The following is a 24,772-nucleotide window of genomic DNA, read 5'->3' on the forward strand; positions in this document are numbered from 1 at the left end:
TACCTTTGCTCCCACCTTTTCTCTTTGTGTCACTCTTGTTAAGTATAATACATTTCTATATGTTATAGGCCTTGAAATATACTTATATACATACTCTTTTATACAATAAAGTACTTATTTTTTAAAAATAAGTTATAAGGAGAAAGGAAAAAATATACATTTATACTATCTTTTGTAATTACATAATTCCCTTACTATTTGTCCAGGTGGATTTGTATTACCATTTGAAAAGGTAACTTGCTTTCTGCTTGAAAATCTTCTTTTAGTATTGCTCATAGAGTAGATCAACTAGCAATAACCTTTCTCAAGTATCTATGCTTGAATTTTTCCACATGTTGTTTCAACCAAAGTCGGTATTTTGGGGAATAGCTTCCAAGCCCTTTGATTTTATGAATGACCTCTTTTCCTGGGCAAAACCTCTGAGCCATGGCCCCTTGTACTGGACAGGGATGGGAGCCTCTGGTCTTCTTTGCTTGTCTCTCCAAGCATGGAAGCTCCACCCTACAAGTGAACCACAGTGAAGGGATCAGGAGGTGTTCTCAGGCTGAGAAGCCTGGGTTAAACCTTTTACTCTATGACTGGGGTGGGGGAGGTTGAAAGCCCTTGACATCTGGTCACGCTCACCAGGAATTTAGTTTCTACAACTTGGTGTTGGAGGGAATGAGAAATGCTCATAGACTGCCCCTCCTAATGGGATATTTTATCCCTGACGGGAAGATGAAAGAAGAGGGAACACAGGCTTCTTGGTCATATCCACCTGTAGTGGAACGTTTGACAATCTGCATTGAAGGTGGGGAAGAAGCAGGCTGTAGAACAAGTACCATGGACCCTTGCTATTGTTACCATAGTTGTAGGGGTCTTCTTGAATAGATGTTTTGTTGTTTGATATATGTTTTTAGGACAATTTGCAGGATTTCAAATGGTTCAAATGATTATGACAAAAGTAACAATGATATACTCTGAAAAAAATAAGTTAAAAGACTTTGGCGGGGCATGGTGGCTCATGCCTGTAATCCTAGCACTTTGGGAAGCTGAGGTGGGTGGATCACTTGAGGTCAGGAGTGTGAGACCAGCCTGGCCAACATGGTAAAACCCATTTCTACGAAGAAACACAGAAACCAACCAGGCATGGTGGCATGTGCCTGTAATCCCAGCTGCGTGGGAGGCTGAGGCAGGAGAATCACTGGAGGCGGAGGCTGCACTGAGCCAAGATTGCAACACTGCACTCCAGCCTCCAGCCTGGGGGACAGAGTGAGACTCCATCTCAAAAAAAAAAAAAAAAAAAAAAATACTTTAAAGTAGTTTTAATAATGACGAAGCTAAAGAGTTCAGGAAGAATAGGAAGAGTTTGAATAAAATTATTTCATAAAATATGATCAAGAGAGAACAATATATCTCATTTCATATATACCTAATGTATACTTTTTAATGTGTATGTAACTAACAAATAAATGCTCACAAGGGTTTTTTGCAATTTCTTGTTTTTACTGTAAAATAGAGTTTATACCACCTATTCTGCATGTAAGTAGTCATGAATGAAAGAGACACATAACATATGAAACTCTTAGAAAACAATTTATGAAAAATCAAATTACAGTATACTAAATAAAAAGAGGAAAGTCATCTATAAATTAAATATTTTTACAATTATTCACTCACCAAACAAAGGCAGCATAGTAAGGTGGTTCAAGAAGAGGGTTTGCGATCAAGACTCCCTGGGTTCAGATTAGTTATAGTGCTATGAACTTAGACAACTGATAAAGTCTTTCTATGCCTTGGTTTCTAAAAATCATAGGGAAATACTTGTTAGGAGATTTAAGTAGCGTAATTCATGTAAACCAGTCAGCACTGAGCCTGGAACATGAGTACAATGCATGGAGCCCCCTCCTGACTGTGTGCTCGGCATTAAGTGCCAGGGACTAGGTGTTCATGAGAGTGTAAAACATGCCCTTTCCTCACTTATTGCACCTCTAAAAGAATAGGCAGCTCCATTGTGAATTGTCTCTTGTTATAGGAAATTATATCTAAAAATTAATGTGATGCCTCCTCATTCTACAACTCTCAAACAGATCTCTAATCTTGAGATACATTTCATTTTTTTCAATACCTAATGGACATGTTCTTAAAACAATAAATGGTCTCTAAGATCTCTTCCAACAAAAAACCTTGAAACTTCACTTTAAACCCTCCTACTAGCAGAATCCAGAAATTGCATTTATGGTTATTGAGTCAGTGCCTTGAAAGAAGTACTTTCAGTTTCACTAGGCTCTGAAGCCATTACAATTGTTGCTTAACTTCTAACTATTTGATCACTGAGGAAAATCCAGAAAGCTACGTAACACTGGAGGGGTAAAATAAAAGTCCAGCGATCCAGTGAAAGAAAAGAGAAGTGACAGAAACAACTTTATCTTGACTGAAGAGAAAAGCACAGGTAAGAACTCCTATTGCTTCTTCTCCAGCTCTGAAGTGCCTCAGCTCAGGGACGGACGTGGAGCCTATAACGTTGTGGCAAGGATGGGAAGGAATTTATAAAAGTCAGTTCGTTTTCTTAAAAATGACCAGGACCAAATTAGGCTGCAGCTGAGCCTGACGTGGGACACAGGTCAGATGAAATCCTGGTGTTATCAGAAGCAGCATGGTTCTAAGTGCCACTACGGCAGACAGGAACTAAACTGAGAGTTTGAAATGCACTAGGATAGTCTTTCTCTTTGTTGACATTGTCTGTGTTGACTAGGGACATAATTACATCTCCGTTGTCAGTGATGGAGCTTGCTGAATCCTGCTCCTATGCAGCTAAGAAATGGAAAGAGCTACAAATGGGTTCTTTTCACCAGAAGGAAAGAACAGCAAAGGTAATGCAGAGTAAGCAGCCCACTGACAGGGTTATAGACAAAGGAAAAACTGAAACCCAGCACCAAAGAGGAGGAAGATTCATGAAAACAGCATTTGTTTCAGATTGCTTCTCTAGAAATAATCCAGGCTAAAGAGTTTCCTCTCCTTTCCTCCCTTTTCTTTTTTTTTTTTTTTTTTTTTTTTTTTTTTAAGAGAGAAAGAGAGAGAGAGACTGGGCGGTGGCCTAGTTTTCCTATGCAGAATTTCCTCTGGAGAATTTACAGGAGAATTTCCTGTAATGCATCACTACTAAAGCCAGTATCTTTGCTTACTGTAACCTCTCCCATGCACTCAGACAACTCAGATCCCACCTTCTGGAAAGGCCTTCCCTGAATTCCTTGGCAAAACAATAGCCTCATTCATCACCTTGTCTGACAGCTCCCTTCCTGGCGTTCTCTTTCTCTCTCTCTCTCATCTTTCCAGCCCTTTGTCCTCCTCCTCCCCACTTCTGTTTCTCCTCTTCCCATTTCTCTTTCTCCTACTCTACAAAATGGAAAAACAGAACAAAACAGAAAACCTAAAGCTGCATTGCTGGAAATATATTTTCTTTTAACAACTTCCTATGTAGCTCTCTTTATGTACCTCCTGGTCTTTCAATCCTTATTTCATGGATTTTTTTTGTTTGTTTTGTTGTTGTTGTTGTTGTGTGTGTGTGTGTGTGTATGTGTGTGTTTCTTAGGAACATTCAGTATTGGCAGTTTTGCATTTATACCCACACTAGAGGCTACCTTATTGTGACACTAATAAAGCTTAAGTTTCAGGGCCCCTCTCTTGCATGTGCCCCTTCAAAGCCCTTGGAAAGGTCCCTAGGCATGTGTTTCACATGGTTATGTAGTTCTATAAAATTTGCAAAAGTATGTTACATTGGTTCCACTTCCAGAACGGCACTGTGAGAAGCTTTATGGATCTTCATTGCAGGGAAGTAAGCATAACCAGTTGAAAATGGAGGAAGGAACATATTTAAAAATCTCTGGAAATTGTCTTAAGGGCATACATCAACCAATGAAAAATTTACTCATGGGGTTCTTTATTCACCATAAGAATTCATGAATAAACAAATCAATATTGAATTTCTTACATATAGCCAAGATGTAAAAAAAATTCTCTATGTCCTATTTTATCTTCTATTTATTGTTTAGTGTAAATTTTTTAATAAGAATCCAAGGGAAGGTTTTCCACAATAAGGTCGCAAGAGTAGTTGACTGTTGATAAGTTGCTGTCATACCAATATTTAATCTGATGATAATATTTCCATAATTTTTAAAAATGATACAGATTTTCCCTCATCTCTCTCACTGACACACACAAAACTTTTGGCCATCTTGCGGAATTTTGTGACTCTATCCTCTAAATGCAAAAGACTGGAAATTCTAATTCATTCCAACTCCTCCCTTGCAGAGAAGAGAACAACGCCCTGGACATGGCTCCAGAGATCCACATGACAGGCCCAATGTGCCTCATTGAGAACACTAATGGGGAACTGGTGGCGAATCCAGAAGCTCTGAAGATCCTGTCTGCCATTACACAGCCTGTGGTGGTGGTGGCAATTGTGGGCCTCTACCGCACAGGCAAATCCTACCTGATGAATAAGCTGGCTGGGAAGAATATCGGTGAGTGGCATGAGCAAAGCTCTGCAAAGTCCCTTCTGTCCCACCACACAGTCAGCATCCATTATGAGGATGTGAGGAGAGGAAGCTGGCGCTGGGAATGATAGGCTAACTTTCCATTCACAGTTGGGCTCCTTATCTTCACTCTTCTAGGGGTTAAGAGTCAGCTCGTGGCTGTTCTGAAGGTAGTGAGTTATCTCAATTGATTGTTCACCATGAGTTACAGTTGAACTCCTTGTTCTACTCTTTCCCCTCACCCTTCTCACTACTACTGCACTTGGCTAGTCTTTTTTTTTTTTTTTTTTTTTTTCTTTTTCTTGAGACAAGGTCTTGCTCTGTCTCCCAGGCTGCAGTACAGTGGCAAGATCTCAGCTCACCACAGTCTTGACTTCCTGGGCTCAAGCAATCCTCTCACCTCAGCCTCCTGAGTAGGTAGGACTACAGGTGCATGCCACCACACCCGGCTAATTTTTGTATTTTTTGTAGAGACAGGGTTTCACCATGTTGCCCATGCAAAGAACTTTTTAATCTTCCCCAAGAGAAACTCTGTGCCAATTAAACAAAAGGCCCAAAAACCCCCATCTCCTACCACAATTCTACATTCCATCTCTATTAATTTGACTACTCTAGGAATGTTATATAAGTGGAATTCATTCAATATTTGTCCTTTGGGGACTGGCTTATTCTAATTTACATAATGTCTTCAAGGTTCAGTGTGGTAGCATGTGTCAAAATTCTTCCTTTTTGGCCAGGCACTTACGCCTGTAATCCCAGCACTTTGGGAGGCCAATGCAGGCAGATCACCTGAAGTTGGGAGTTCAAGACCAGCCTGACCAATGTGAAGAAACCCTATCTCTACTAAAAATACAAAATTAGCTGGGCATGGTGGCACATGCCTATAATCCCAGCTACTTGGGAGGCTGGGGCAGGAGAATCGCTTGAATCTGGGAGACAGAGGTTGTGGTGAGCCAAGATTGTGCCTTTGCACTCCAGCCTGGGCATAGAGTAAAATTCTGTCTCAAAAATAAAGAAAGAGAGAAAAAATTCTTCGTTTTCAAGGCTAAGTAACTGTATGTGTATACTAATTTATCTGTTCGCCTGTCAGTTGACACTTGGGTTGCTTCCACCTTTTGGCTATTATAAATAATGCTGATAGGATCATGGGTGTCTAAATATCTGTTCAAGTCCCTGCTTTCACTCCTTTTAGGTATACACCCAGAAGCGGAATTGCTGGCTCATATAGTCATTCCACGTTAAATTTTTTAAGGAATTGCCATATCATTTTCCACAGTGACTGCACCATTTAGCATTCCCAACCGAAATGCACAAGGGTTCTAATTTCTCTTCAAATTCACCAACATTTGTTATTTATTGTGGGATCTGGTCAACAGCCTGCAATGCAATGGGGCTCTCTCTTTGTTCCCAGGTGGATCGGCAGGTTGAGAAATAATAAACACACACAAGATAGTGAAAGCTGGGTCCAGGGGGGTTACCACCTTCTGGTCCTGGGATGCCGCCAATGCACTGGATACGCCAGCATTTATCATTAAGTTTAGTGAGGGCGGGGGTAGGTTAGTGAGGGATTTAGGGCCATTTGATTATGAGGTGAGATGGTCACATGGGGATGTGATTTTTTTCTTTAACATAACATCTGTATGCAGAAGTACAATATACAGAGATAAGAATTTACAATATAGTGCGCACATCAGTAATTTCTAACAGAGCCTTAAAACAAAACACAGTCTTTCCATAACCTATGATTAGCAAGATAATAATCAGCAGTAACAGTTGCAGCAAAAGCTGGATACAAACAATCCATAGAAACAAGATGTGAAGCTAGACAACTCATTAGACCAGAAATTCTCAGAAGGGAGTATGCCTTAACCCTAAACAGGCCCAGAAGAGCCGTGGCAAGATGAGGGCGTTTATAGCCCCATCTTATCCATATGGACAGGCACCCCTCATGCATCCATTTATAGGTTCTCCACAAGGGTCACATTCCATTCCCAGAGCTATGAACATCTGCTTTTCTGGGATAGGAATCTTGGTGATGTGAAACCTCCCTGACTGCACGTCCATTCATAGGCTCTCTGCAGAGGGAAGCACATCACGTGCTGTTGGCTCATTCTGGCAGTCCAACCTGGCATTGTCTTTACACAATCCTGCATGCAATTTTGTATTTACAATGATCAGGAGCATTTCATCTTTTATTCGGTAGCAATAGTTTCAGGGGGTCTCCCTACAGTTATTTTAATTTTTTTTTTTTTTTTTTTTTTGAGACACAGTCTCACTCTGTCACCCAGGCTGGAGTACAGTGGCAAGATCCCAGCTCACAGCAACCTCCACCTCCTGGGTTCAAGCGATTCTCCTGCCTCAGTCTCCCAAGTAGCAGAGATTACAGGTGCCTGCTGCCATGCATGGTTCAGTTTTGTATTTTTAGTAGAAATGGGGTTTCTCCATGTTTGCCAGGCCAGTCTCAAACTCCTGACCTCAGGTAATCCACCTGCCTCGGTCTCCCAAAGTGCTGGGATTTCAGGCTTGAGCCACTGCGCCTGGCCCTTTTCAATTTTTTTGATAGTCACCATACTAATGGATGTGAAGTAGTATCTCACTATGGTTTTAATTTGCATTTCCCTAACAACTAGTAATGTTGAACATCTTTTCAGGTGCTTATTGGCTGTTCTTTAGAGAAATGTCAATTCAAGTTCTTTGTTTACTTTTTAATCTGTTTGTGTTGCATTGTAGGAATTCTTTATATTTGCTAGATATCAATTCCTTATCAGATACATGTTTAGCAAATGTTTTCTTCCATTCCATGTGTTGCCTTTTTTATGCTGTTGATAGTGTCATTTGATACACAGGAGTTTTTAATTTTGATGAAGTCAAAGTTATGTGTTTTTTCCTTTCACTGTCTGTTTTTTCCCATTTGTTTTCTCCCATGAGTTTTACAGTTTTAGCTCTAATGGTTAGTTCTTTGATCCATTTTGAGTTACTTTTTGGATTGTGTAAGCTAACAGTCCAACTTTTTTTTTTGTTTTTTGTTTTTTTTTTGGCATGTGAGCATGTGAATACCCAGTTTTCCCAATGTCATTTGTTGTAGAGACTCCTCTTTCTGCATTGAATGATCTTAGCACCCATGTTGAAAATTATTTGACTATAGATATGAGAGTTCATTTCTAGGTTCTCTACTCCATTGGTTGATAATAGTGTTTAAGCCAATACCAAACTGTGCTGATTATCCTGGTTTTATAGTAAGTTTCAGAACTCAGAAACTGTGAGCCTCTGACTTTCTTCTTTCTTTTTGAGATTATTTTGACAATTTGGAGAACTTTTGAAATCTCATATGAAAGTTAGTGTGGATATTTTTTATATTTTTATTTATTAAAAAAGTCATTGGAATTTTGATAGGGATTGCATTTAATCTGTATGTCACTTTTACAGGATGTCTTTCTAATTATTTATCTCTTGCTTAATTTCTTTTAAGAATGTTTGGCCAAGTGCAGTGGTTCACACCTGTAATCCCAGCACTTTGGGAGGCTGAGACCAGCAGATCACTTGAGCTCAAGAATTTGAGACCAACCTGGACAACACGATGAAACCCCATCTCTACAAAATATACAAAAATTAGACAGGCCTAGTGGCACATGCCTGTAGTCTCAGCTACTCGGGAGGCTGAGGTGGCAAGATTGCTTGAGCCTTGGAGGTCAAGGCTACAGTGAGCAGTGATCACAGTCCAGCCTGGATGACACAGTGACACTCTGTATCAAAAAAAAAAAAAAGAGTTTTGTAAGTTTCATTATACAAGTCATTGCCCTCTATGGTTAACTTTTTTGGGTTTGTTTGTTTGTTTGTTTGTTTTGTGACAGAGTCTCACTCTGTCGCCAGGCTGGAGTGCAGTGGAGCAATCTCAGCTCACTGCAACCTCTGCCTCCTGGGTTCAGGCAATTCTCATGCCTCAGGCACCCGAGTAGGTGGGATTACAGGCGCCCACCACCACACCCAGCTAATTTTTTTTTGTATTTTTAGTAGAGATAGGGTTTCACCACGTTGGCCAGATGGTTTCGATCTCCTGACCTTGTGATCCACCCACCTCGGCCTCCCAAAGTACTGGGATTACAAGCGTGAGCCACTGTGCCCGGTCAATTTTATTCTTAAGTAGTTTGCCCTTTTGGTGGTATGTTTAATGGGATTGCTTTCAGAATTTCCTTTTTGGATTGTTCATTGCTACTGTATAGAAATGCAGCTGATTTCTACATGTTAATTTTGTATGCTGCAACTTTGCTGAATTCTTTTTATTAGTTCTAACAGTTCTGTGTAATATTTAACATTTTCTACAGAGATCATATCATCAATGAATACAGATTATTTTACATCTTCCTTTCCAATTTAGATGCTTTCTGTTTCCTTTTCTCACCTAATTATGCTGGATAGGACCTTTAGTACTTTGTGGAAAAGAAGTGGCAAAAGTGGGCATCCTTTCCTTGTTCCCATATTAGAGGAAAATTTTCAGTCTTCACCATTGAGTATGAAGTGGGCTATGAATTTTTCATATATGTCCTTTATATTTTTATATTGTTGAGGTAATTTTTTTCTATTTCCCTACCCTTCTTCTTCTTTTTTTTTTTTTTTTTTTTTTTTTTTTAAGACAGAGTCTTGCTCTGTTGCCCACGCTGGAGTGCAGTGGTGCTATCTCGGCTCACTGCAACCTCCACCTCCTGGGTTCAAGTGATTTTCCTGCCTCAGTTTTTTTCTATTTCTAACTTGTTGATTGTTTTTATCACGAAAGGTCCTGAATCCATTTATATACTGGATATTCAAATTTTTCTATTTTTCTGATTATAAGTAAGGTAAGTACGGATTGTGGTTTTGGTTATCTCTCTTAACATTAATTATGACGCTACATTTGCCTCAATTTCCAGAAGTACCTGCTATTAAACCTCCAGCCCTTCTTATTCCATCTCTTCTTTACAGGCTTCTCTCTGGGCTCCACAGTGGAATCTCACACCAAAGGAATCTGGATGTGGTGTGTGCCTCACCCCAAGAAGCCAGAACACACCCTAGTCCTGCTTGACACTGAGGGCCTGGGAGATGTAAAGAAGGTAAGGGTCAAAGATTCAATTTTGGAATAAGCCTCTCCTCTCTGAATATTTTAAGCACCATTTAGTTTTTTCTTAAAGAAGTATTTGCATTTAACTATAATTTGTCTTTTCATTTCCGTGTACATGTCATAAGGCCAAACTTAGCAAAAAAAAAGTTCATAAGACAGAATCCTAGAAGAGCATGTTGGTCAACACACAGTATTCTACTAACTGTAGGTTGTAAGCTATGTGAGTTAACACAGATGCATGAAGAGAGCACAAATAAATCCAATGTCTTGAGTCCTATCCTGCAGAGAACTTATAATTCAGTAGCCTGAGCAAATTTAAATTATACTTCAGGCCTTAGAATGCCCACCAACCTTGAATGTTTATTTTGCAATTATCTGCCAATGATCATAAGAGGACCTAGTGAGAATCAGCTGAGTAACAATTATTTTGTTTGAATTTGGGTTCTTTTCCTGGGTCATTAGTCTTAAAAGAAAACTCTAACTTATGATATACTTATACTACTGTTACTCTGGAAAGAGCTGTGACGATGAAACTTGCTCCTGACTCCAGTGTGTCTTGACTTCCAGGGTGACAACCAGAATGACTCCTGGATCTTCGCCCTGGCCATCCTCCTGAGCAGCACCTTCGTGTACAATAGCATGGGAACCATCAACCAGCAGGCCATGGACCAACTGCAGTATCCTTTGTGACCCAGAACAGCACCAAGGTCAGAGGGGACACCTGTATTCATAAACCAGCTGCCTGACTGTGAATCCTCATGAATCAAGCTCAAGAGGAGAAAACAAAAAATAATGCAAGTACGAGGAGCGATCCCATGTGTCCACTTTAGAAATGACACTTAGGTTAGGAGCAAAGGAAAATGGAAAGTTTGGGAATGTGTTGAACTAATATGGGATGAGGTCCCTGTTCATTTTGTCACATTTCCTTAGTTAGCTACTCAGCTATGTGACAGAGCTGACACATCGAATCCGATCAAAATCCTCACCTGATGAGAATGAGAATGAGGATTCAGCTGACTTTGTGAGCTTCTTCCCAGACTTTGTGTGGACACTGAGAGATTTCTCCCTGGACTTAGAAGCAGATGGACAACCCCTCACAGCAGATGAGTACCTGGAGTATTCCCTGAAGCTAACACAAGGTAACAGGGACGTACCATTGATAAATGAGGATGACAAAACACTGGAAATTATCATTTTTTAGTTTACTATTGATAGTTTTCTCACATTTATAGTTTTCTATATCTCTAGCTTGCTATTCTTAAGAATTAATGCTTGCTATTAGCAATCGAAAAGGTTTTTTGAAAAAAGGAAAAAAGGAATGAATGCTTGCTGAATATCTAAATTAATAGATTAGATTTTAAATTATATTCTCCCGTGTTCTAAAATAAGTTTCTTTTTCTTTCATTTTCCCCTATTGTATAATTTAGGTAAATTTTATCACCTTATGTAGGGTTTGTGATTCTGTATTTACCCATAAATTATGAAGACAATGGATATTTATTTAAAGAACATAGATTAAACATGAACAGTGTACTAGTCCAAATGTTGGCAAACTGCAGCCTAACACAAATGATGGCCAATTCTGCCTGCCAGCTGTCTTTCTAAATGAGGTTTTTTGGGAAGAATGCTCTGCCCATTCATTTACATATTGTCTAAAGCTGTTGTCATGCTCCAATAACAGAGTTGAGTACTTGGAAAAGAGACCACCTAGCCTGCAGAGCCTAAAATACTTACTATTTGACCCTTTATAGAAACACTTATATTAGGCAAATTTCTTTATTATGTTTTTCTAGGTACCAGTGAAAAAGATAAAAATTTTAATCTGCCCCGACTCTGTATCCGGAAGTTCTTCCCAAAGAAGAAATGCTTTGTCTTTGATCACCCCATTCACTGCAAGAAGCTTGCCCAGCTCGAGAAACTACATGATGAAGAGCTGGACCCCGAATTTGTGCAACAAGTAGCAGACTTTTGTTCCTACATCTTTAGCAATTCCAAAACTAAAACTCTTTCAGGAGGCATCAAGGTCAACGGGCCTCGTAAGTCCCCTTCCTAGTACTTCTGCTCATTGTTAAAACTAAAGGATGGCCAGGCATGATGGCTCACACCTATGTAATATCAGCACTATGGGAGGCCGAGGAGGGCAGATCACTTGAGGCCAGGAGTTTGAGACCAACCTAGCCCACATGGCAAAACCATGTTTCTACTAAACATACAAAAGAAATTAGACAGGCATGGTGGCACATGCCTGTAATCCCAGCTACTTGGGAGGCTGAGGCAGGAGAATTGCTTGAACCTGGGAGGCAGAGGTTGCAGTGAGATGAGATCACGCCACTGCACTCCAGCATGGGTGACAGAGGAAAAAAAAATATGAAAGGAGCATGGAATAACTCCACCTAGTTTTAGCATTGAAAAATCCCAATCTACTGCTACATTTGTGTTAAACTCTAGATGACACCAACATTTCTAATAGATTTTGTTGGTCAACTTTCTTGGTGGGATGGGATAGGAAAAGCAAAGGAAAAAAGTTTTATTACTGAAAATTGCCACAGTAAACTGGGCCTGTACTGTACAGTAGCCATTAGACAAGTGGGACTATCTAAATGTAAATGTAAATCAATTAATATAAGGAAAAATTAATGTCAATTCACATGACTATATTTCAGGGGCTTATATTTACATGTTCTTAGTGGCTAGCTTACTGAACAGCACATACAGAACACTTCCATCATTACAGAAAGTTTACTTTGACAATGCTGTGCTAAAATAAACCAAATGGAGGACTCCTTTTGACTAGGAGAGTATCATTTGTTCCATAAGTATTGATCAAATGCTACTGTGAATAGGCTGAGGATACAGTCATAAATGAAATAGCTATGGGTTCCTTTTCTGATGGTGCTTGGGGCTGAAATGGATGCAAACATTCAACTAACACAGGCCTATGTCATTTAGAACAAGGATTCTCAAATGTCAGTATGCATACGTATCATCTGGGGATCTTACCCAAAGAGAAAAGTCTAATTCAGTAGATCTGGGACAGAGGCTGACAATAGGCATTTCCAGCAAGCTTCCAGTTGATTCTGAGGACCTTGATGCTGTGAGGAAAACAGGTGGAAATTGACGTGTTCAGAATTACACAGAATACATAATTTTCTTTAGTACAAGAAACATTATCGTTTGTTCTCCATATGTAGGTCTAGAAAGCCTGGTGCTGACCTATATTGATGCTATCAGCAGTGGGGATCTGCCCTGCATGGAGAACGCAATCCTGGCCTTGGCCCAGATAGAGAACTCAGTTGCAGTGCAAAAAGCCATTGCTCACTACGACCAGCAGATGGGCCAGAAGGTGCAGCTGCCCACGGAAACCCTCCAGGAGCTGCTAGACATGCACAGAGTCAGTGAGAGGGAGGCCACTGAAGTATTTATGAAGAACTCTTTCAAGGATGTGGACCATCTGTTTCAAAAGAAATTAGCGGTAATTTTTCTGTCACGTTTACATGAATTTGGATTTTGGAAGGTAAAGTACTACTAAGAAATGAAATTGTTATTTATTTTGAGAGAAATAATTATTCTAGATTTTAAAATGGTGACAACTAGCTCTTGGTAATCATAATAATCAGAAAAAAACAATTTTATGACTTCAGACTCAAAGTTTAAAAACATTGCTTATCAATAAAGGGTCTTCCCTTTATTAAATTCATGTAACTGACAATCAGAGCTTCTAATCAAATTACATGCCCACTCTTCTCAGACTGATTTGATATTCTAGCCAAATGCAAAGAAAATTTTCTTCTTAGTTATCTTGAGCAGGGTTCTGTTCAACCACATTTATTCCATATGAAATCATTAGTCCAATATGCAAAAGCAGAGTTTTCCTCTAACAGTTGACATAAAGCTGTCAATCTCAGCCCTGAATCTCACCTCCAAAAAGAAAGCGACTTCAGTAGAAAGTGGGGTCAGGAGGAAGAGTGTGCTCCTGCTGAGGAGTCTGTCAGTTTCTCCAGAGTCATTGACTTTTTATTTTCAGAAGTCTTTCCCAAAATTCTGAGGTCAAGCTCACATCCTTTTCCCTGTTATTCTTTTTACTTCGTGCTTTTACATTAAAGGTCCAGCTAGTAAAAAAGCGGGATGACTTTTGTAAACAGAATCAGGAAGCATCATCAGATCGTTGCTCAGCTTTACTTCAGGACATTTTCAGTCCTCTAGAAGAGGAAGTGAAGATGGGAATTTATTCGAAACCAGGGGGCTATCGTCTCTTTATTCAGAAGCTACAAGACCTGAAGAAAAAGTACCATGAGGAACCAAGGAAGGGGATACAGGTAACCAAGATTCATCTGTCAATTATGGAAATCTGCTGACCTGCCTCCTACAAACACTAAGGTGACCAAGTCTCGTTGCACACAGGTGTGCTTTTTTGTCTGTATAACATTCATGCTTTCATTCAATAACATATGCAGGGAGACTGTTACACCAGATATGTCCCAGGTGCTCATCAAAGGAAGTGCAGTCAGCGGGTGCAGTGGCTCAAGCCTGTAATCCTAACACTTTGGGGGGCAGAGGCAGGCAGATTGCTTGAGCTCAGGAGTTTAAGACCAGCCTGAGCAACATGGCGAAACCTGTCTCTCGTAAGAATATAAAAATTAGCCGGGCACTGTGGCACATGCCTGTAGTCCCAGCTACTCAGAAGGTTGAGGCAGGAGAATTGCTTGGGCCCGGGAGGTTCAGTGAACCAAGACTGCACCATAGCACTCTAGCCTGGGCAACAGAGCCAGACTCTTTCTTTCAAAAATTAGTTAATTAGGCCGGGCACAGTGACTCATGCCTGTAATCCCAGCACTTTGAGAGGCCGAGGCAGGCAGATTATGAGGTCAAGAGATCAAGACCATCCTGCCCAACATGGTGAAACCCCATCTCTACTAAAAATACAAAAATTAGCTGAGCGTGGTGGCGGGTGCTTGTAATTCCAGCTACTTGGGAGGCTGAGGCAGCAGAATCACTTGAACCCAGGAGGCGGAGGTTGCAGTGAGCTGAGATCGTGCCACTGCACTCCAGCCTGGCAACAGAGCAAGATTCTGTCTCAAAAAAAAAAAGGCAGTTACTTAATTAGAGAGTGTAGTCAATTAACTATTGAGTTATAAATTCAATTATCAGATTAACCACCAAGTTGTTGTCATGATCATTACAGCTGAATTTTTTTCTGTTCCAAGAGACAAAAACCCAATGATGGTTGCTTAAAAAAAAATTGGTAATTCATCGTTTTAGGTTTCAAACTGGATTTAAAGGACATCTGGATCCAAGATTTCAAATAATGTCATGATCTGTCTCTCTGCCTGATGTCCTCCCTGCATCCCCACAATTCTCTCCCTCTCTTCCTCCCTCTATCTGAATCACTCTGACTTGCTCTCTCAAGGAGGGCTTCATTCTCCAGTCAGCTCAGCCCATATGGAACCACAGCATTAAATTTAGAGCCCTCAATTTGAAAAGAACAGGGAATCTTATTTCCCAGTATCTATATCATCCTCCTAAATAAGATTCTGCTAAGTAAGGTCATCTGATTGGCCAGTTTGGAGCATGTATCTGGCCCTGTGATAGGGAATCTTGACCACCAGGCACACCAAGAGGAAGAATTCTCAGAAGAAAAGATGGTTGACAGACGAACAGGAACACCTGCTTACAGCCATTTCCTACTTCTCACTCTGTGTTCTCTGGGTCCTAAGGCTGAAGAGATTCTGCAGACATACTTGAAATCCAAGGAGTCTGTGACTGATGCAATTCTACAGACAGACAAGATTCTCACAAAAAAGGAAAAGGAGATTGAAGGTGAGGAGCAAGTCAAAGGATCAGCTTATCCTAAAGCTTTTCAAATTTTAAATAATTTGACTGGATAAACCTAACTCCCATAAACCAAAGCAAGACGTGTCTTACTTATTGAGGTCATCTCTGAGTAGGTCATATGCAGTCAGCAGCAACAATGGCAAGTAAGTTTATAACAAAGAATGAGGTAATAAGATAACCCCACACAAACTTTTTTTCTTCCTTTTCCTCCACAGTGGAACATGCAAAAGCTGAATCTGCACAGGCTTCAGCAAAAATGGTGGAGGAAATGCAAATAAAGTATCAGCAGATGATGGAAGAGAAAGAGAAGAGTTATCAGGAACATGTGAAACAATTGACTGAGAAGATAGAGAGGGAGAGGGCCCAGTTGCTGGAAGAGCAAGAGAGGACCCTCACTAGTAAACTTCAGGTATCCAAATGCATCACCTTGTTGTTTGTTTTTCTGTCTGTTCTTCCTGATCACAAACTTAGTATGGCAGAGAGAACATAAAGCCCAGGGGAAGGATTCTGCTTGCTCACTTGTACCTTCTTGTTTCTGTCTATCTGACTTGAAGTGGCCACTGCCTACATGTGGTCACTAAAACTTTATTTGCAGCATGTCACATTCAGTCCTTTTTTAGTATATCCTTCCACTTATGACTCTCATATACTAGGCATCATAAAAATGCCTTATCTATATCTCTTGCTTAATACCATATGAAGTGAGAACTTCATCCCAATTACTTAGGAGAGGAAACAGAGGTTCAGAAAATATTAAATAACTTTTATAGTGTCACACAGCTAGTAAATATCTGACCCATCTTCATCACTTCATGGAATCCACAGTAATATTTTTTCTATCCCATCTAGTATGACTTTGGCTCTAAGATAACTTTTATGAGCAGAAGGACTCCCTAACCCTCACACCTGTAGGGCAGTCTACCACTCCTGTCTGTTTTCTGTGCCCTACTCACAGCTTGTGTTGAGTTGGGAGCTATGTGCAGAAATTATATATGTTAAGTCTGGCACTTGGATTTCCTTGCCTATCTTCTGCTACCCCTGCCAACAGGGAGTAGAGACTTAGACCAAATTTCCTGATCTAAGATTCATATACCTCATCAGATTTTGAGAGTACCTTATTTCTGTATTATGTGTATATATAATAATATGTATGTAAGCAGGTGTTTTAAAAAGTCTATAATGCAGGCCGGGCGCGGTGGCTCAAGCCTGTAATCCCAGCACTTTGGGAGGCCGAGACGGGCGGATCACAAGGTCAGGAGATCGAGACCAGCCTGGCTAAATACGGTGAAACCCCGTCTCTACTAAAAAATACAAAAAACTAGCCGGGTGAGGTGGCGGGCACCTGTAGTCCCAGCTACTCGGGAGGCTGAGGCAGGAGAATGGCATAGACCCGGGAGGCAGAGCTTGCAGTGAGCTGAGATGCGGCCACTGCACTCCAGCCTGGGCGACAGAGCGAGACTCCGTCTCAAAAAAAAAAAAAAAAAAAAAAGTCTATAATGCATAGGGAAGACTTGAAGTCAAATATATTAAGATTGACCACAAAGGTTTTGTAATAGGGGGAAAAAAGCAAGAACTCTTTTGGCTATAGAAAACCCAGGAATGCATGTGGAAACTAGATAGTTTATAGAGATTTACTTAATGCTACACTTATTTAGTCTCCATTTGTCCCTTTTTAGGAACAGGCCCGACTACTGAAGGAGAGATGCCAAGGTGAAAGTACCCAACTTCAAAATGAGATACAAAAGCTACAGAAGACCCTGGAAAAAAAAACCAAGAGATTTATGTCCCATAAGCTAAAGATCTAAACAACAGAGCTTTTCTGTCACCCTGACCCAAGGCATAACTGAAACAATTTTAGAATTTGGGACAAGTGTCACTATATTTGATAATAATTAATCTTTTTTTTTTTTCTCTCTTGAAAAGTTTATTAACATAAGTAACAATAAATCATTCAACTTTTCGGTCTTCAGGAAGTTTCAGTTTTAAGGATTAATTTCGGAAGTCCTCATGTAAACAAATCAGGCATGAATAAAGCCCTTATAATGAACTTTTCAAGTAAATTTTTAAAATATCTTTTTTCTTGGGATAACAATAATAGTATTAAACATGATAGTACTAACTTTTCTTATTTTTATTAAAATTAGCTCTTCAAGATTGTTATTAACAAATCTTGATTTTTATTACTGTGCTAGGGCAAGATTTTAATCACTAAGTTCTTCCTCATCACTGAAATATGTGCTTTTCTTTATCCTCGGGCGTCTTGAATCATCTGATGTTGAGGGGCCTCCTGAACTGGGTTTCCATTTTTTTTGTTGTTCTTCAATTTTGGCTTGCTGGAATGCTATGGCCTGACTGAGGCTGTCAAGAGCAGGATCCTCCCCTTCATCTTCACTTTCTTCTACTTCCTCAATTTCTTCTTCTGGTTCAGGAGCTTTCTTTTTTTATTTTTTTTCTTTCTTCTTTGGAGGCTCACGTTCTCCAAGCATATTTTTCGGACAGGCGTAACTTAAGTGTCCACTTTCCCCACATTCATAACACTTAGATTTATCAAAGTAGTTTCGCCTTCGGATGAACTCAGCTGCTCTTCCATTGTGAATAGCAATGCTTGCTTTTATCACTCTGCCAAATAACTGTTTGTTGTTTATTGCCCTGGTACAGTTTTGTGCAGACTCTTTATCCAAAAATAAAATAAATGTAACCCCTTTACTCTTCCTGGTATCTTTATCTTTCATTATGGTAACCTTTACAACTTTGCCGTACTTGGAAAATATCCGGTACAAGTCATTGTTTGTCAGGGAAAAGGGCAAGTTGGATACATACACTGTGCTCTTACTTGGAGCCAATCCACCACTCATTTCTTCACGTGGGTTGGGCCTGGGAGACCAGAAGAGTGCGAGCCCTCAGCTCAGCTGGGGCTCAACCCCGACTCTTCGTAGCCGCTCGCAGCGGCCTTGGCATCACGAGTCCTGGGAGGGGTCAGGCGCGGGGACCAGATGGTAGCAGCCACGGTGCCTCTTCCCGGTTGTTTCAGATCCGGGCCCCGAAGGCAATAATCTTGCATCATAACACTAAAAGTTTACAAGAACATGCAGTTCAATTATCAAAACTATGTTTTTTCCTTAAAAAGATTGTAAATTGTGCAACAAAGATTGCATTTACCTCCGTACCAACAGAGGAGGGGTCATGAGTTGCTGCCATTCAGAAGTTTATTCTTCCAGATGACCAGTGGATACTGAGGAAAGTCTTAGGTAAAAATCTTGGGACATATTTGGGCACTGGTTTGGCTAAGTGTACAATGGGTCCCAATATCAGAAACAACCATCCGAGCTTACTAGGGAAGACAGTGTACAGTTTTCCATTATATCAAGGCTACAAGGTCTATAAGCAATAATGTGATTTCTGGACATTGCCCAGGGATAATTCTCACTGACAGATCTCAAGCTAAAGCAAACCACCTTATACAAAAATCTAGAATCTTATATTTTCCATAGGAAGGTAGAAGAAATCATTAGCATTGAGTAGGAATTGAATCATAAACAAATGGGCTAATGAAGAAATATTTTCTTTCTTCTTCAGTTCATCTAGATTATAACCTTAATGTGACACTTTAGACCTTTAGACAGTTGACACTGAATTAAATAATCACATCATAATAATTATTCACTGTGTAATTTTAGTGATGTATAACTTGCAATGATGCACTTTGATGATAGAGAATATGTCAGAAAATTGAACTAACTTAATTATTTGATTGTTTTAATCCTAAAGCATAGGCTAGTCTTTTCCTAATTCTTAAAGGTCATACTTGAAATCCTGCCAATTTCCCCCAAAGGGAATATGGAATTTTTTTGACTTTTTTTTGAACAATAAAATAATTATCTTGTTATTACTTAGTATATGTAGACTTCATCCCCTTTATCAAAAGTTCTAGGTAAGTGGTTGACATTTCTTACAGCAATTACAGATTATTTTTGAACTAGAAATAAACTAACCTAGAAATAAAATAAGTTTCACTAGTTTTTTTATTTCCTTTTTTTTTTTTTTTTTTTTTAGTTTTTCACCAAAAAATAAGGTTTGAGTCTTTATAGCAGTGGTTGGCTAACTTTTCTGTAACATACCAGATGGTGATTATTTATGGTTTTGCAGGTCAACTGTCTCAACTACTAAACTCTGCATATAGTACAAATGCAGCCATAGACAATACATAAGTAAATGGGTGGGGCTATGTACCAATAACCCTTAATTTTCAAAAACAAGTGGCACACACAAGCTATAGTTTGCAGACTTTTGCTTTATAGAAACATTGGTCAAAGTTTCATTATATACCTGCCTTATTTTACATACATTTATAAGAATCATAAGGATTAGATTGTATATGTTAGAATCTTAAATAATTATGTAGTGTTTCAAAATATTACATGATGAATCCCGAGAGGACCCACAGACCCTCTGAAGGAAGCCGACTGCTCCTGCAGGACCCAGGAAACACTCCAAATATTCTGACTGCCCCAACTGCAGAAGTGGGAAAAAGAGACACTGGAACACACACCCCCACTGGAGAAGCTGAAGGTCTGTGTGCAGGAGAAGTTTCTGACTTTAGCTGAAGCTGAGTCAAGTTAGAGAGCCAAGCAAAATACAGGGGTAGAGGAAGCAGCTGGAAGGCCCTGGGAGCTTGCTGGGTCCCCAGCAGCCCATTCCTGCCTGACACTACGGGGATCTATCAGGAGGTCAGCCAGAGGAGCCTCTCGCCAGAACTCAGGGAAGTCACAAATCCAGCATGCAAACTTCACAGGAGGGTGAAGAACAAAAGTCCTTTTCTTTCTCAGCTGGGAGGTGGAAAGCCTCAGGCAAATTTTCAAGCCCCCTTGCCCTCTGCCTGGAAACAGACTCAGGGCTGTTGGTGGGTGTGGGGGAAGTGGGAGTGAGACCAGCCTTCCAGTTTGCATCAGAGCTGGGTGAGGCCTGTGACTGCCAGCTTCCTCCACTCCCCTGACAACCTGCATGACTCAGCAGAGGCAGCCATAATCCTCCTAGGTACACAACTCCAGTGACCTGGGAATCTCTCTCCCACCCTCCACAGCAGCCACAGCAAGACCCACCCATGGATAGTCTGAGCTCAGACACTCCTAGCCCCGCCCCAACCTAATGGTCCTTCTCTATCCATCCTGGTAGCAGAAGACAAAGAGCATTTAATCTTGGGAGTTCTAGGACGCTGCCCACCATCACTCCCTCTCCCACTGATGCTTTCTGGAAAGTGCCACCTCCTCGCAGGAGACCAACAAGCACAAAAATAGAGCATTAAATCACCAAAGCCAAGGATCCTCATGGAGTCCATTTCACCCTCCACCACCTCCACCGGAACAAGGGCTGGTATTGTAGCAGGATGAGCTGCAAACAAAACTCCTCAGACACAGAGTTAAAGAAGGAAGGGCTTTATTTGGCTGGGGGCATTGGCAAGATTCCTGTCTCAAGTGTTGAGCTCCCGGAGTGAGCAATACCTGTCCCTTTTAAGGGCTCACAACTCTAAGGGGGTGTGTGTGAGAGGGTCATGATCGATTGAGCAAGCAGTGGGTACATGACTGGGGGCTGCATGCACCAGTAATTAGATCGGAACAAAACAAGATAGGGATTTTCACAGTGCATTTCTATACAATGTCCGTAATCTATTGATAACATAACTCATTAGGTCAGGGGTTGATCTTTAACTACCAGGCCCAGGGTGTGGCACCGGGCCATCTGCCTGTGGATTTCATTTCTGCCTTTTAGTTTTTACCTCTTTTTTCTTTGGAGGCAGAAATTGGGCATAAGACAATATGAGGGGCGGTCTCCTCCCATATTTCCCCCTTTTGAGACTCTCACTCATTTTATTAGTGGGAGTTGTCACTTTCATTTTCACTACCCATGTCTTCTTGCAAGACAGATCGATAGTGATTCATATAGTATACTTGTGCTGAAGCATTTTGGTGAACTAAGGTAGTGATGAAGCTTTTTATCATTTGAAGAAGTGCAGGTATCAAACAAGGGAGCAGTAGGTAGGTTCCTATTATTATTATAACTCCTATTAAAAGAGTTTTAAATCCTCCTAGTGCTGGGAACCATTTTCCAAACATGTCCCCAGGATCAAATCCATGCCACACTTGCATGGGCACAGGTGCCAGTTTTGTCATATCTCTAACTATGTCTTCAACTACTTGCCCTTGATCATCTATTTGTAGACAGCAATTAGTAAGGTTAAATTTCCCACAGACCCTTCCTTCAGCTGCTAGCAAGTAGCTGAGAGCCAGTCTATTTTGATAGGTATTATTTCTCATCTGAGTTTCTTGCAGGGCCAGAACAGTGAAGGCTTTGCCAGTTTTATTAGTGATTACTTGTAAGACAACTTTTAACCATATGATTTGGTTGATCATATAAATGGGGGTCCGGTATCCCCATGAGCTGTCTTGTGCCCAAGTAGCAGGGCCATAATATTGTATGATTCTCTCAGGGAGCTATTCACCATCTTTCCACTTTCCTATAGCTATGCTTCTCTTTTCACGGGACGCATAGACAGGGAAGCCCAGGAGTTCACCTGTTTTTATGGGCAGTAGGAAGAAAGATGGTTTAATAGTGCCAATAACACAACTACCTGCCCACTAGTCAAGTAATCTGGCATAAGCTCTATGCCTACATATCCAGTATAATCCAGTGGGTGCTGTCCAGTCCCGGTGGGACTCTAGGTGGGTCCACACAGTTTGCAACTTTGGAAATTTGCTAAATGGATTCCTCTCTGTTTGATTTGAACTACACCAAGTGACTGTTTTTGTGGTACCATTATACAGTTTCTGTCTCAGACAACTAAGTCGTCCTACGGGATGAGTGAATTCTTTTTCTTCTCTAGCTATGCAATATTGTCCAATAATTGAGGCTTTTAGGACCCAGAAATTATCAGGTTGATTCTTTTCAGCTAGAATTCATCAGGAACTGGGTCTGTAGGTACTAATTCTCGAGCTTCCCATGGCCATTGATCTCCCATTACAGTTCCTCCACATATATAACATGAAGTGATATTGAGAGACTGGGCTACATGCTTGGCTAATTGCAAAAACACATTTCTTGTTTTTCCTGGAATTTCTAGTACTGGTACATTTAGTTCATCATAGAAAGTTTGAAACACTGGTTCCGGAGAGCATTTGTAAACTTATCCTCAAACCAAGATATAGTCCGGCCCCATCGATTCCTAAGGTCACACGCTCCCCTTTTTTCCAGCGAGGATCAAGGGGATTGTTTATTACTAGCTCTAAGGGGTTACATTGTCCCTTAGTACAGGAAGGGCCATTTTTTCCTTTCTGAAGGTGAACTGGATCCTTTTCATTTTTTATCCAAGTGGCCCAAATGACACAAGACTAGTATCCACATTCATTTCCACACAGTCCTAATTCATGACAAATGTACCTATTTTCGGTCATATAGCCTTTCTCCCAACTAAAAGAGCCACATCCCTTTCCTAACTTATTGCTATTAATAATGGCACAGGCATCAAATTTCAAGATTATCGTTTGGGCACCCCTTTTTCTTCTGTTCTGGCTAATACTTTACTTGCATCATTTATGAGTCCCCACCAGTCTTCAGTCCTTAATCTTACTTCAAAAACTGTGGACATGGGAGGCTCAGAGGGGTCATAACATACATACCTTGTACTGAGTGTCATTATATAAACATATTCCTTTTAAAGTTCCTAGGCATTCATAGTAACTATAGAACAGAAAGATTGTTTTAACTAGTTGTCCTACCTTGGTAACCTCATGTATACACTGAGAGCAGTCTTCCACGCGGGGAAAATCAGTGGAAGTTTTCACTATACGAGTCCAAATTATAAGGAAAATGAGTCCTACGATGATTCTCCTCATGTTTCGGCCATGCGTAGACCAGTCAGCTTCTGGGTGTGACTGGAGCAGGGCTTGTCGTCCTCCTCAGAGTCACTTTGCAGGGGTTGTCCGGGCTCAGTTTTGCCTCCCAGGTTTCATCGGCTGCAGGTTTCACATGGCTGTGGTGGATCCAGGTTGGGATTCCTTCTACCTTTACAGCCGTGGGGGTGGTCAGGATGATGGTCTAAGGTCGTTTCCACCGTGGCTGCAAAGGGGCTACATTCCAGTCCTTGATCCACACACGATCACCTGGAGAGAAAGGGTGAACTGGGGAGAATAAGCTGATGGGACATCTCTCATTTACCCAAGTTGAGATTGTTTGTGCAATTTTTCCTAAAGCCTGTAGCTGTTGCTGTAATTCAATTTCACCTAACTCTCGGGGAGTGCCTGGAAGCCCCTGTAGTATAGAAGGAGGCCTATGATACAGTATTTCATAAGGGGAGTATCCTGTTTTCTTAGAAGGAGTGCATCTAATTTTAAACAATACTATAAGAAGGGCCTTTATCCACTTTAATCCTGTTTCCTGACATATTTTCCCTAAACTATTTTTGACAGTCCGATTCATTTTCTCCACCTTTCCTGAACTTTGAGGTCGGTAGGTGGCATGTAGCTTCCAAGTGATTCCTAATGCTTTTGCTGTCTTCTGTACTAACTCAGTCACAAATGCCGGCCTGTTATCTGAGCTGATTCGTAAGGGCAGTCCAAACCTAGGAATAAGATCTCAGAGAAGCACACGGGTTACCTCATAGGCCTTTTCAGTTCGTGTTGGATAAGCCGCCACCCACCCGGAGTAAGTACACACAAGAACCAGCAAATACTTGTTACCTCCACATTTTGGCATTTCTGTGAAATCCACCTGAAGATCCTCGAAAGGAGCCGCTCCATAAGCTTGTATGCTGGGTGGAACACTGGGGCCTTGCCTCGCATTGTACTGTCGGCAAGTAACACACTGTTGTGCTACTGCTTCAGCAAGGGCTGGCAAGTGCGAGATGTAGAAGTACTGACCTAACAATTTTTCAAGTGACTCTTGACCTAGGTGAGTGGTTTCGTGCATGGCCAATACTACTGTGGCTCCCAGCAACTATGGCACAGCTATCCTCCCATCTGGCAGTCTGATCCATCCTCCTTTTATTACTTGCCCCCCTTCTGCTTGGAAGAAGTCTTTTTCTTCCTTAGAATAGGTAGGTACCAGGTCAGGTGTTTGAGGGAGTAAGGGGGCTACTACTGATGCCTGGTAAGGGGTAGATGCTGCTTTTCGAGTTTCTGAATCAGCTCGAGAGTCTCCTAAGTCCACTGAGATGGAGGCTTGCTGGTGTCCCCTGCAGTGCATGACTGCCACCGCCTGAGGTTTCCACACTGCCTCTAATAATCGTAGAATTTCTTGTTGATGTTTTATGTCCTTTCCCCCAGAGTTTAACAGACCCTTTTCC

The 24,772-nt window shown here is 40.9% G+C and overlaps 2 protein-coding genes and 1 pseudogene across 17 annotated transcripts in view; 1 reads left to right on the forward strand and 2 right to left on the reverse strand.

Annotated features, from left to right (window-relative positions):
* The window catches only part of LOC114671702 (uncharacterized), a 205,654-nt gene that overhangs the window by 158,770 nt on the left and 22,112 nt on the right, over positions 1-24,772 (reverse strand). For 6 of the 15 annotated variants that reach the window (XR_013400692.1, XR_013400688.1, XR_013400709.1 and 3 more), the window contains exon 3: positions 12,607-12,698. The exons of 1 other annotated variant lie outside the window; for it this stretch is intronic. Coding sequence is in view for 3 of the 14 variants with exons in the window: in XM_077953215.1 (XP_077809341.1) it covers positions 12,607-12,698 (92 nt within the window). In the remaining 11 variants the exon portion in view is untranslated. Of the gene's footprint in view, positions 1-245; positions 502-10,205; positions 10,328-12,606; positions 12,699-13,524; positions 13,881-20,745; positions 20,810-20,854; positions 23,592-24,772 lie in introns of those variants that run through there. 8 more of the 15 variants (XR_013400712.1, XR_013400714.1, XR_013400708.1 and 5 more) reach the window with 6 other exon arrangements.
* Positions 1,841-18,144, forward strand: GBP3 (guanylate binding protein 3). The gene is made up of 11 exons (XM_001083783.5): positions 1,841-2,431; positions 4,291-4,502; positions 9,471-9,598; positions 10,174-10,283; positions 10,549-10,745; positions 11,400-11,642; positions 12,798-13,078; positions 13,710-13,922; positions 15,321-15,423; positions 15,654-15,847; positions 17,115-18,144. Exons 2-11 carry the CDS (start codon positions 4,313-4,315, stop codon positions 17,241-17,243), a joined length of 1,788 nt encoding a protein of 595 aa, XP_001083783.3. The 5' UTR covers positions 1,841-2,431; positions 4,291-4,312; the 3' UTR covers positions 17,244-18,144.
* Positions 17,559-18,467, reverse strand: LOC106999570 (zinc finger CCHC-type and RNA-binding motif-containing protein 1 pseudogene; annotated as a pseudogene). Its single transcript, XR_001446450.3, has one exon. The product of XR_001446450.3 is annotated as a zinc finger CCHC-type and RNA-binding motif-containing protein 1 pseudogene (transcript).

The sequence above is a fragment of the Macaca mulatta genome, chromosome 1, assembly GCF_049350105.2.
Source record: "Macaca mulatta isolate MMU2019108-1 chromosome 1, T2T-MMU8v2.0, whole genome shotgun sequence".
NCBI classification, from domain to species: domain Eukaryota; kingdom Metazoa; phylum Chordata; class Mammalia; order Primates; family Cercopithecidae; genus Macaca; species Macaca mulatta.